The following is a 12720-nucleotide window of genomic DNA, read 5'->3' as shown; positions in this document are numbered from 1 at the left end:
ATATGTGATCTATTCTGGAATATGTTCCATATGCACTTGAAAAGAATGTGTATCCTGCTGTTTTAAGATGGAAGGTCCTGAATATATCTGTTAGTTCCATCTGGTCCAGTATGTCATTCAAAGCCACAGTTCCCTTATTGATTTTCTGCTTGGGTGATTTATCCATTGATGTAAGTGGGGTGTTAAAATCCCCTTCTCTTATTATATTACTCTCAATTACTCCCTTTATGTTTGTTATTAGCTGCTTTATGTATTTGGGTGCTCCGATGTTGAGTGCATAAATACTTACAACTGTTAAATCTTCTTGTTGGATTGTTCCCTTTATGATTATATAGGGTCCTTCTTTTTCTCTTGTTAAAGTCTTTGTTTTAAAGTCTGTTTTCTCCGATATAAGTATTGCTACCTAAGCTTTCTTTTCACTTCCATTTGCACGATAAATGGTTTTGTATTACTTCACTTTCAATCTGCATGTGTCTGTAGGTCTGAAATGAGTCTGTTGTAGGCAGCATATAGATGGGTCTTGTTTTTTATCCATTCTGTCACCCTGTGTCTTTTGTTTGGAGTGTTTAGTCCATTTTGCATTCAAAGTAATTATTGTTAGGTATATACTTATTGCCATTTTGTTACTTGTTTTGTGGTTGTTTTTGTAGTTCTTCTCAGTTCCTTTATTTTCTTGCTCTTTTCTCACAATTTGCTGCCTTTACTAATATACTTGGATTCCTTCTCTTTATTTTTTGCATATCTCTTACCAGTTTTTGATTTGTGGTTAACATCTTACACATATAGCAGTCTGTATTAAGTTGATGGTCACTTAAGTTTGAACCCATTAAAAGATCATTTTTGAAAAGTTTATCTTCCACATATGTGACTGTATGACATACATACTTTGTATAAGTGAAGATAGGACTGTCTCTTACTGCAGCATAACAGCCTAAAAGATCAGTAGCTTGAAACAGCATAGTTTATTTCTTGTTCATATTCTAAGTTCCCCCTAGATCTGCTGGGAGCTCTGGTCCCTGTCATCATCACTCGTGGACATGGGCTGATTCAGTCTCCACCATTACCAGAGGCCAGAGCAGGTGGAAGAGATATGGGGAATTATGTATTGGTTCTTAAAGACTTTGATATTTATTGGCCAAAGGAAGGCATGTGGCCTTAAGTAACTTTAAGGGGCAAATGCGTAATCCCACTATAAGCTCAAGTAGAGGAGAAGCAAAGCATATATAAATAACCCTAATTATTAGCACATACCTACCTAACTTGCCTTTGAAAGTAATCATTAAAAGGCTTTCAATAAAATCCTATGCTTCCATTTTATGTGGTCTTATTTCTTCTAATAATTACTAAATCTGTATTAAGCTTTAGTCTTTGCACCCTTAAAATAAAGATTCCCAAGTGACCTCCCTAAACATCAAAATGTAGTATTGATTGTGGTGATTTGCCAGTGCAATGGTTTCAACTTGGGCTGCACATTAAAATCATCTGGGGAGCTTTTTATTCTTCCAGGTCACATCTCAGACCAATTAGAACTTCTGATGTGGGGCCCAGGCATCTATAGTTTGTAAAACTCAACGTGCAAATAAAATTGAAACCCTTTCTGCTGTCTTCCCCAAAGAGTGCTTTGTTGTTCAAAATAAAGTGGTAGGGTGCCCCCAGAGAGAAACTTTATTGGGGTTTGAGTATAAGGTGAATTGTTCTTTTCTGAGAAGTAATTTGGGGCATAACACCTTGTATCTTTTATATTTTGTGTTGTATGTTATGTTATCGTCTTTTATCTGGCTCTGTTATCCTCACGTATGAGGGCATATATTTTCTTCTTTGTTGGTGTATCTGGTAGTTCTGTTTTGATTCGTTTCCCTCTGTGGTTGTAATTTTTCCATAGGAGCTAATCATCTGAAGGGAATGTGTGGAGTATGGAATTGAATATTCTGGGCGATTTTTGCCTTTGCTTAATGCTGGGCCCTAGGAGTTTCACCATTCTGGACCATTTTGTGAGCCTGTGTGTTGACGTAAATTACAAAAAAAAAAAAAAAGGAGGGATTTAAATATTTTGTGTATACATACATCACATACAAAAATAGGCACAGATACACATGTGTACACACACACACACACACCTTGAACAGTAGGGAAGCATCCGAAGGCTTTAGGGCAGGGAGGGGCCCAGAGAAAGGAAGAGACTTGTCCAATACCACAGAGTGACATAAAGTTAATGAAAATCTGTCTTCCCACCTCCCCCTGGCCTGACTGGCCTGACTTATCCTCCATGTATGAAGGTGTACGTGTTGGAGCATGTCTAGGATGGTCAGGGATTACTTGGCATTTGCTTGGAGACGCAGGGCGGGGGTGGGGGGGTCTTGCTCTATTTTCAGTCTATTTTCTTCCTGAAGTCAGCTGTGGCCCTTCCCAGTCAACTCTCCATTGGTTTGCAGGGCCCAGAAACTGCTGAGCACACACCGGAGTGTGGGTAATCGTCACTTTCCCAGCTCCCCAGAGCCATAGACTTGTTTGTGGATTGTGACCCACAATTCCCTCTATCCTGTGCTTTCAGAAAGCAAACCAGCAATCAAATAGTAATTGTTTCCTTCTGTGTGGATTTTTCCTTGCGAAGACTGCCGTGGCAACTAGGAAGCTGGCTCTTAGAAGGGTGGAGGGACCTAGATTTAGACGTCAGGACTGCCGTGTAACTGGGGATGCGGTGGCCGTATTGCCCACATTTTCCAGCAGAGCCCTGATTCCTATTGGCCTTATAAACAATCCAAGTGCCCTAGAAATTCCACCGCCGACACCATATTTTCTGAAGTGTGTTTTATTGCTGAAAGAAGCACAGAAATCCTTTGTCAGACTGTGTCACCCCAGTTTTTGGTCTGAAAAATAGACCACTGTGTTTATGCAAAGAAGACTTTTTGTTTGTTTGTTTAAACGGTGAGGTTCAGAAAGGCAAAAACAGTCTTGTTTGGGACACTTGAGATTAGAAAGAGCTGACCCAGGCCAAGCTGTCTCCCTCTTAGCTGTTCCTCCAAGCACGCAGGCAGGTAGTCAGATGCCCCTTCAGCATGGGGGCTGGGGGTGGGCAGGGGCCAGGAGGCCAGGGACCCTGGCCTCAGAGCTTCACAGCCCATGGCAGGGGGGGAGGAGATGTGGATTACACGGTAACTCATACGGCTGTAAAGTGTGAGTCCATAAGGGGATGTAGAGATCCACCCAAGTGGGAAGATCCAGACAGATTCCAGTCCACTGGAAGCGCTCACCAGGGCTGGCACTCCATCACTCTGACGCAATCGGGGCCAGCCCGGAGTCGGGAACCACTGTAGGAGGAGAGGAGATGGATGCACATACAGGGAGGGGGGCCTTTTTGGTGCCATCCGTGCAGAAGGCCCTACCGTGTTAACTTAAAGTTAGGAATCTAAAGGCAGGAGGATGGCAGCTCGTTGTTTAAGCTGGCGTGTTTGGGGGCAGGGTCAGGGCTGGCTGTGTTCTCCCAGTTGTCTAGGGGTGTGAGCTTCTGTACATCAGTCTCCCTGGGCAAGTCGTCCACCTTGGTCCCAACTCTTTCTGGCAGGCCCAGTCCAGGATTAAAGATGGTCTCTGCCAAGTTTGCTGTGTGAATGGTTCTGCTGAGGCAGAAGTGGTTTTCGAGGGTTCCTATCCATCTCACAATCTCCTTTCTCTTTGCTCTTTGCCAGTTCCTTGCCCGTGGCGTCCACCCTTCTTACCAAGGTTCCCACCTCTCTCTCGTTCCAGGCGCTAAAACAGGTGCCGATATCCGTGACGGGAGCTGTGAGCCTGCACTGGCCTCCCCGGTCTCCCACACGAACCCCTTTCCAGTGCTCCATCTCGTTGAGGACTTGAGACTGGCCCTGGAGATGCTGGAGCAGCCTCAGGAGAGAGCAGCCCTCCTGAGCCAGATCCCGGGCCCCACAGCTGCCTACATAAAGGAGAGCTTGGTGAGTGGGCCCATGGCCTGTTCGGAAAACCCCTGGGGGACGTAACCACATAACCACGGGGCTTACGGAATGCCACACTGCCTGGGACTATTACCTCATCTGTGCACCTTCCAACCTCTTCTTGCTTCCCATCTGGCTTTGGCCAGCCCCCGCTGGGTGGTCTTTTCCAGCAGGAGGGGGAGCCCCAGGCCAGCAGCTGAAGCCGCATGGTCAGCCTGCCTGTGGGCTCCAGTCATGCTCTCTGAGCCTGGGGGACATCCAGGGCCAGAGGAAAGCAAGCAGGAGAGTTCGTCCCTGCAGGAGTACAACTTCCAAATTATGATCCCCAGGTGGGGTCTCTATCCTCAGCTGTCCCGCCTGCTCCATGTCTCTTACAACAGCTGGTCCCCTCACCCAGCCCTTCACTGCCACCCCTGCCCTTCAGATGTCCTTGCCCTGGTACGCTTTGTCCCTAGAGTGGTATGCCGGGTTCCTGATCCCCCTCCTCCTCTCTCTAGATCAAGGCTGCACATCTGCTAGTCTCTGAAGGAGGCAGATGAGTAACCAGAGCTGTAAATATACGGCTTTGGTGACCCGTCTCCTTCCCTGAGGAGACCAGCTGGTCAACTTTAAGAGCCTGGTGATATTCGGGAATGGGGGAAGGTGAGGAGCTTGCCCGCTGAGGAGGTGTCTAAGAATGTCTAAGACCATTCCAGGGCAGGAGGGAGGAACCTGGGAAGCTTGAGGGAGCATGTGATTGCCTGAGCGGAGTTTGAGGATGAAAGCCAAAATGCAGTCTTCTAAAGCTAGAGTCCTGCAGACTGATTCCAAACGGGAAAGTACACACCGAGGTGGGAAGGCAGGAATGGGCCCACTAAACTGGGAGGTAGAGGTTGATGTTGGAAACCAAGGAGGTTGAGACATCCTCACCCAGAGGCCAAGTCATTTGCGATGACAGGTTACATGCCAGATGTCCTAGATGACTTTCTGTTCAGGAGTCCTCCGTCAGTACAGTCTTCTACCCACGCCTCCCTCTGAACACTGAAGAATTCTTCATTATATTCATGTGGTACTCAATATTTTCAGTGTGCAGGCTGCCTGCCTGGTGTTCTGTAACATACCTACACCCGTGTGGTGGGGACAGTAGTGGCCTCCCAAAGACGTCTATGTGCTAATCTCCAGATCCTGTGAATGTTACCGTACACGTGTGGCCAGGGGGAAGGTAGCAGAGAGAATTAGGGTTGCTAGTCAGCAGAGTTTAAATACGAGGATCAAGCGGTGTGGGTTGTCCAGGCAGGCCCAGTGTAGTCCCCGGCGTCCTTACAAGTGGAAGGAGACAGTGGAAGAGTTGGTTGGGAGCGGTGTGAGTCAGCCTTTCCAGATGGAAGCAAGTCAGGGAGCCCAGGGGCGGGGGGCTAGCAAGGTGGCCCTTCCCTAGAGCCTCCAGCCAGCGAGACCCACTGGGGACTTAGGACCTCCAGGACTGTGAGAGCGTGTGTTTGCCTTGTTGGAAGCCACAACGTTTGCAGGCGTTTGTGAAGGCAGCAACAGGGAATACAGCTGGATGTTGCCTGGGGAAGGGTGGGGAAGCCGGAGGGATGGGTCTGTGGAGGGCCTGTTGCCATGTAGGTTTGAGAACCTCCTCGTGTCACCCCCAAATGAAGACTGTCCTTGGTGGTCTCTCAGACTTGTGCCACGACCAGACAGAAGGCCGCATCCGCTCCTCCACCCCCCTTTTACAACCTGTGGTCGGGTTTCACAGGGGGGCTTTCGGAGTTTCCTTCTGTCTCCCGTCCCAGGCCAGAAGGGTCTCTGCCTCCCTGGAGTTCCATCAGGAATTCTGGCTCTTCCCATACTTCCAGCTCTATGAGGCTGTGCCTGGCCTCTCTCCAGTCCCTCTGACCATCTTCTGCCCATCTGTGTGGATAGCTGAGCTTTCCAAGGCCCACTTTCCCCCGGGGTGTGTTTACCTAGCAGGCCCACCCCTCCATTCCTGCTCGCCCGACTGACTCCAGGGGCAGTATTTAAAGGGAACTTGATGACGCCTCAAGAGAATACTGGTCCTTAGACCCTCCATCTGAAACCCTGGCTCCAGATGCATTTTGGAACCCAGAGCTTACTAAACTTCAGAAGGGCAAGACCGTGCATCTATACCATAGAATATATTCTATCTCTAGCAGATATGGAGCAGGAACGCATTGACCTTTCTTTGGCAAAACGTATGAATATCCACATGAAGTGGGATAAAAAAAGATGATAAATATTCTCCTGTTAGCTCAGGTCCAGTTAGGCTGCCAAATAAGTTTGGCACCAACATTATTTCTAAAAACAAAACCAAACCAAACCTTTTGGTCTTCAGAGCTTTGGGGGTTTCAGAATGGCAGGTAAGGGATGGTGAGCTTGTATGTGGGATGTTTGTGTGTAGAAAATAAAAACTTGAAACCAAATGTTGGATATCGGATGTCACTGCTCCCAATATCCATCGGCCAGAATTCTAAAGTCACTTGTTGACTCTCTCTGCCCTTGGGCTGGCCTGTCACCACGTGCCGGGGGCCCGTTGAAAACTTCCAGACAGAGCCTCCTCCACTGTTCCCTGAATCCTGCCATCAGGCTGCAGAGCAGTTTAGCATCTGGTTTTAAATGTCCCCTTTCAGCTTGCTCAGGACCTTTACCATCATAACCAAGAGATTCACTGAAGCAGCGTCCCCAGCAAAAGCCCAGTCTGCCCAGAGTATGGAAAACAGCTTGTGGTTTTATCCCTCACTGCGTAGTTTACAATGATTACGTACTTCTACCTTGTATGGACATGCCTGAATTTGTGACCATTTCTCTAATACTGACATTTAGGTTCTTTTTAATCTTTCACCAATATATAGCTTTGCTGCAGAGAGTGTCCAGGAATATTTGTCTTTCTCTGTAGATATTTCCATAAGGTAGAGTCTTAAAGGTGGAATTAAATAGAATTAACAGACAAAATACAGGATACTCTGTTAAACTAGAATTTTAGATAAGCGATGGATAAATCTTAGTAAGTATGTCCCATGCAGTTTGCTAAATCTGGCAACTCTAATCCAACGGTATTAATATCTTTAAGCCTTTGACACATTTTTTCCAAACCACTCTTCAGGAAGATTTTACTCATTTATATTTTCACTGGCAGGGTTTGAGGTACATCCTGATCAACAACAATCACTAAGATTAAAAAAAAAAAAGCTTTACTAATTTCTTAGGGAAAAAAATGTATTTTTACTACTTTTGCATTTCTTTGCCTAGTGGAAGGCTAAACACTTTTTTTTTTTTTTTTTTTTAGTATTCTTCTGTATGTTCTCTAAAGTTTTGATCTCTACCCTATCTGGAAAAAAAATTCATTTCCATTCATTCATATTTATATAGGCAGTATTGTCCTAATGTATGTAAATTATAAAACAAAGCCCCAAATAGAGAGTTTTTTTAAGTGTTAGGTTAAAAAAGTAGCACTAATCTTTTCTTCCCACACACCCTAGAGATCACTGTGAGTGTCCCTACCCCACCTTGTTCATATTCTATGCTCTTCTCTCCTCTTCCTGTTAGGATTTTAGTGCTTTTCTTCTCTATTGACCTTTTCAAAGCCCTTTGCTTTATTTGTGGCATTTTCTTCAGTTTGTTTTTTAAATGCCATTTGTGGTGCTTTTTGAGACAAAACTTTAAAAGGATTGTAATTAACTCTCTTTCCTTTTTGGGTTTTTTGTTTTCCTTTTATCCCTAGAAGGGCCTTTCTTAACCTCAAATCAAATACTATTCACCTGTTTCTTCTCCAGTAAGTTTATGGTTTGATTTATATCTTAGGGTTAACCTGCAATATTTCTTAATGTGTGGTGTGAAGTACGGATCTAACTTATATAACTTACTAAAAATTTTTTGATCCAAAGGCAGTCGACATGGTTATTGGTTTTTCAAGGTGTGTTGCGGAAAACTGCTCATATTAAGATTTGTCGATCTGTTTTTGAGGTTCTTTACGGTGGTTGGGGGGAATGCCTGCCTTTGGAAAGGGTTTCCTGAACGTTGTGTTGCATTCAGAATCTATTAGAGTAATTATGGCCATCAGTTACCTGTGAATGGTGTACTTTGCGGGTGGGTCAAAAGTTCATATAAACATTCCAGGATACCAGGAGAAGATGTGAAGTTTTGATTCTGGACAGAGACAGCCTGTCTATATTTTGAATCTTGCAGGCCTAAAGTCCTTTTATATTCTGGGGGCATACACATTCCGTAGTGGGTCGTACCCATATGGAAATAGAGTCCAAAGTAGTGAACAGATCCACCAGTACTTTTTAATTGCTTTTAGATTGGTACTTATAGAAGACTGTGCCATTTAAATTATAGTCTGTGGACCAGCAACCTTGTCATCCCCTGGTAGTTTGCTTGCTGCTTGGTGTCTTTATAAAAGGGCAGAATATGCCCCCTGCCCCGCCCTTTTACCCACTGAACCATTTCCCAGTGATTCATATTCACATTAAAAGTTTGAGACACACTGCCTTAAACCACAGAGACTCAGTTAAATTATTTTTTAAAAAAGTACATGTGGCTTAGAATAGGAGCTAATAAGACAGCTTGAAGGATCAGGCAGGCAGCGTTTATGCCTGTGCGTCCCTTGTGTGTCTGTGCTGTTCTCTTTAGTCAGCTGGCTTTGCCATACCCCCCCCCGCCCTTACTGCTTGGTCATCTGTTGGCCTGGTGTGGTCCAGCTCAGCCTCGTGACCTCTCTGTCAGTTGGTGGTTCTTTCTCCAGAGAAGTGGCATAGACAGTAAGGAGGTTTATATGTCACTTACAAGATACCCAGAAGATGGGCGGTCCCAGGGTCAAATCAGTGGCTCTGGATGACCTCAAGGGCTCTGGCTCTTCCCACCTTTCTGCCCCATCTTCCTTAGGGGGTTGGTGTTTCCTCAGAGGGATCGCGTAACAGCTGCAAGATGGCGACTGCAGCTCCAGGCAGCATGTCCAGAGGTGGGACAGGTCTTGTCTTGTCTTGTCTTGTCTCTTCTCTTCTCTTCTTTTTTTTCTAATTAAGAAGGGAAATCTTTTTCTCTGAAGCCCTGTAGCAGACTTCCCATATGCTCCCAAGGTCCAGATTTGTTCACATGTACACACCCTAGCTGCAAGGGAGGCCGGGAAACAAGTATTGGCCCTCTGTCTGGAAGGGACCATGACGGGAGGGAGGGGGCATGAATGGCTCTTAGAAAGACCACCCAGAGCAACTGCCACATGGCCTTTAGACTTGATTTTAGTCTTCTTGTTGACAAATTCTTTTCATGTTTTGTCTCTTGCATTTATTCCCTCCGTGTGTGTGTGTGTGTGTGTGTGTGTGTGTGTGTGTGAGAGAGAGAGAGAGAGAGAGACTCAAATTCCTGAAGGAGAGAATCTAACTGGCCGCCTCCTAATTTTTGAGTCAAGTCCTCCAGGCCTATAAAGAGATGTTAGGTGCAAAAGAAATGGAAATTAAAGACCCTCCATTTACACACAGCTGTGGATTAGCTGCCCCTGGGCATGGTGAGAGGATCGTGTGGTAGAAGACGCTGTCTTCTGTGCTGTGGACCCTCAGACACCCATGTCGGCATCTGGGGTACACAAGGAGAACAGGTGCTGTGGAGGCAGAGGTGGGTGTGGGGGAATGGGTGGTGGCTTGAATAGGAACAAATAGCAGGTGAGTCCGGGCCCTGCCTTTGTCTTGGGTGGAGAAGGAGCTCCTGGTCCTAGTGCACCCCAGGCAGCTGTGTCTCTCTACAATGGGGCTGGTTCTCCCTCTGCCGGGAGCTGGCAGGCTGGATGGAGAATGGTAGGCAGCAGCGAAGACTCTGACTGGGGTCAGTTGGAAACCGGCCAGACTCCTGAAGACCCGGTGTAGCAGACCTGCCCAGGATTCAGTGGTGCTGCGTTGTGAGTGAGTTTCCAGAGATTTGGGGCCTAAAACAGGGTCTTTCCTTCCTTGGCAGGCAGTAGAATGAGGAAAAGTGAGCTCTGGGCCCAGAAGGTATGTGTTGGTCTCTCTGAGCTGGGGACCCCCTCTGGGGCTTCAGTGAGGAAAGGAACCAAGTGCCTAGATTCCCTTGTCCTGGAAGTGGTATCTGTGTCTGAATTCTGGGCCTATCACCGGGAAGTTGGTAGAGTATCTGGGAGCTTCTGATAAGGCCCTTCTGTAGGAAGAGTGTCCTTGGGTCCAGGGTGAGCCGGGGCCTGACCATCAGAGGAGCTTCCGTGGGGCTATCCTCTCTGAGCTCAGGGGAGGAAAGCGTCGCCCTTCACATTGGGTAGACCGGGCCCAGCTCAGGGTCAGTACTAGAGAGGACGAGCCTGAGGCCCTGGCTGCAGGGCTGAGGCCTCTCTGCTGTGATGGGCATGGACCTAAGCTCCACCAGGGGCGGCCTCCTTCACTTCCCTGCAGCCGCTGCCTCGACCTGTGGCAGAGTGCGGATGATGCCCTCAGGGAGAGCATGGCCATTTCTGGTCAAGAGACCCTCAGTCCCACCAGGTGGTCCTGAAGGCCAGAAAGGCTAGAGGCGCTCTGGCCCCGACATACAGCACAAGCTGGTGCTACTATGGCCATATCCCGGAATCTGGCTGGACCTTGAGTGGGGCTTTTCCAGGGCCTGGAAGGGGGTGTCACTCTTCCTCTATGCCTGCTTGCCTTGGCTGGATGGAGGCTGGTTGGGGAACCAGGGCTGAGCTGGGGGTAGAGCCCATAGGAAGGACTAGTCTTCCAGCTCCCAGTGGGCTCCGCAGGATGGGGACAGCCAGCTAGCAGCAGGGTGGTGGCTCAGGTCGCTAGGTGATGCCCAAGAGTTATCAGAACCAGCAGCATCTCCGGATGGAGCAGCTTGGGGGCTTCTGTAACCGTTCAGTACAGACGCCTCCTCTCATCCTACAAAGTGCTAGGTCTAGCCTGCTGTTTCATGGCTTTGGATGTGGGTCGGGGGAATCCTGCGTAAAGACCTGAGGCTTCAGCGGCTCAAGATGAAGTCCAAGGAAAGGCAGGCCAAGCCAGAAGCCGCGGAGTGAGGACGAGTGCAGTGGTGGGCAGGGAACCTACAGCAGGACCGTACACCAGGCCGCTCTCTGCAAGCAGCGTTCCCAGAGCGGCTCAGCCTCCCAGCAGGAGCCCTGGCCTTCCTCCACACGGGTGCAGGTGTCCTGGCCAGTGTGCTTGGGCAGCACCGAACCAGGGTGAGGCAGCATGGGAGGTAGGGATGAGTTAAGAGGCCAGTGGCCTGCCACTCGCATGTGACTTTGCATGAACCTCTTCGCTCCTCTGGGACTCTGTCTCCCTACTGGAAGTGACCACTTTGACAATCTGCCTGCAAGATCTGGCCAGGCATTCTAGTCCTGGCTTCGTGGTCGGCACCAGCCATGGCCTTCCCCCAGCCAAGGTGTTTTGGTTTCCAAAATGGAGACAGGTTAGGGACCCTCTCTAGTTGCGGCTGCCCCACGATCTGGGCTTGGCAGAGGCTGACCTCTCAGGAGCAGTGAAATGGAATGGCGGGGCAGTGACGCCCTCTGTAGCCTATGTGCTCACCTCGGACAGCCTCCTGTAGCTTCAGGAGCCCTCGGTTCCCTTCTTCACTAGTCTTTCACGAAACAAAGTAGCCCAGGCCCAGGAGGGCCACCCCCTCATTGCTCCACTACCTTGTCCCAGATGGCCGCTTCCTCAGCTCCCAGCTCCTCCAACAGAGCCCCCTGCCGGTCCTGCCCGGTTCAGCTTGCAATCTTTCATTCTGGCCAAAGAAGCAAATCTGTTTACCATATTGAAAAGCCGGAGGAGTTACAAGAAAAGGTAGGGAGAAAAAGCTGTTCTATGAGTTGTGAACTGTGAGCTTGTTTCTTCTGCCATGTGATTTGTCTCTGTATCTTTATTCTCCACCCAGGGCCTGGAACAAAAGATGGATCAGAATATATGCATGTTGGACATACTCATTTTAAAAAGTTACAGGGGTTTTATAGGGAAGCTTTTTCCTCTGGATCTTTTTTTTTTAAATAGATTTTATTTATTTGTGTGTGTATGTGAGAGAGAGAAAGCACAAGCAGGGGAAGAAGCAGGCTCCCCACTGAGCAAGGAGCCTGATGCGGGAGTCGATCCCAGGACCCTGGGATCATGACTTGAGCCAAAGGCAGATGCTTAACCAACTAAGCCACCCAAACATCCCTTCCTCTGGATCTTGAGAGAAGGGGAAACTTGGTGCTTACATTTCAAGGTAAAAAAAAAAAAAATAGAGCTTATGTGAGCCAATTTGCCTTTCCCTTCAGTGAGAACTGAAAGTCATGGGTATAGGCACCCCGCGCCCTCCGTGCTTCACTCCCAAGGGATTCCTTCCCTGAGCAGGGCTGGTGTGCAAGTCTGGTTTTTTTGTTCCTTGCAGTACTGGATGAAGCTGCTAGGTGGCAGTCAGGGATAAATACTAGAAAGTCTAAATCCCAAGGAAGAAGGTACAGGCTTTATGTAAGAAAAATAGCTTTGTTTCAATTAGAAAGATGACCTAAGCTCCTCTCATTAATGAAGCTGCTGGACAGCATACCTGGCTCAGTTGGAAGAGTTCTTTCCCATCCTTGGAACCCACTGGACAAAGGGCAAGCCTGAAGAGGCCTCTACTGTTTGTGCTGGGGAAGAGGAAATGGGAGGGCTGAGGGCTGCTCCTAGGAGCAGAGACCTGCCCTTCCATTGTCAAGGCAGAGAAGACCTCTCCAAACCCCTTCGTTCCAGTGCCTTTTGCTGGAGTGCTGGGGTGCTATTTGGATGGCTCCTTCCATTCCAAGAGGCATTTCCTG

The 12720-nt window shown here is 48.0% G+C and overlaps 1 protein-coding gene across 7 annotated transcripts in view; it reads left to right on the top strand.

Moving 5' to 3' along the window:
- PPFIBP2 (PPFIA binding protein 2) overlaps positions 1-12720 on the top strand; it is a 146025-nt gene that overhangs the window by 48569 nt on the left and 84736 nt on the right. For all 7 annotated transcript variants that reach the window (XM_073882980.1, XM_073882977.1, XM_073882974.1 and 4 more), the window contains one exon: positions 3745-3947. In XM_073882980.1, the coding sequence (XP_073739081.1) occupies positions 3745-3947 (203 nt within the window). The remainder of the gene's footprint in view (positions 1-3744; positions 3948-12720) is intronic.

The sequence above is a fragment of the Callorhinus ursinus genome, unplaced genomic scaffold (assembly GCF_003265705.2).
Source record: "Callorhinus ursinus isolate GAN/ISIS: 27379988/994484 unplaced genomic scaffold, GSC_fseal_2.0 scaffold49, whole genome shotgun sequence".
NCBI classification, from domain to species: Eukaryota; Metazoa; Chordata; class Mammalia; order Carnivora; family Otariidae; genus Callorhinus; species Callorhinus ursinus.
The sequence above is the reverse complement of the archived record's forward strand: the minus strand, read 5'-3'. Positions and strand labels throughout refer to the sequence as shown.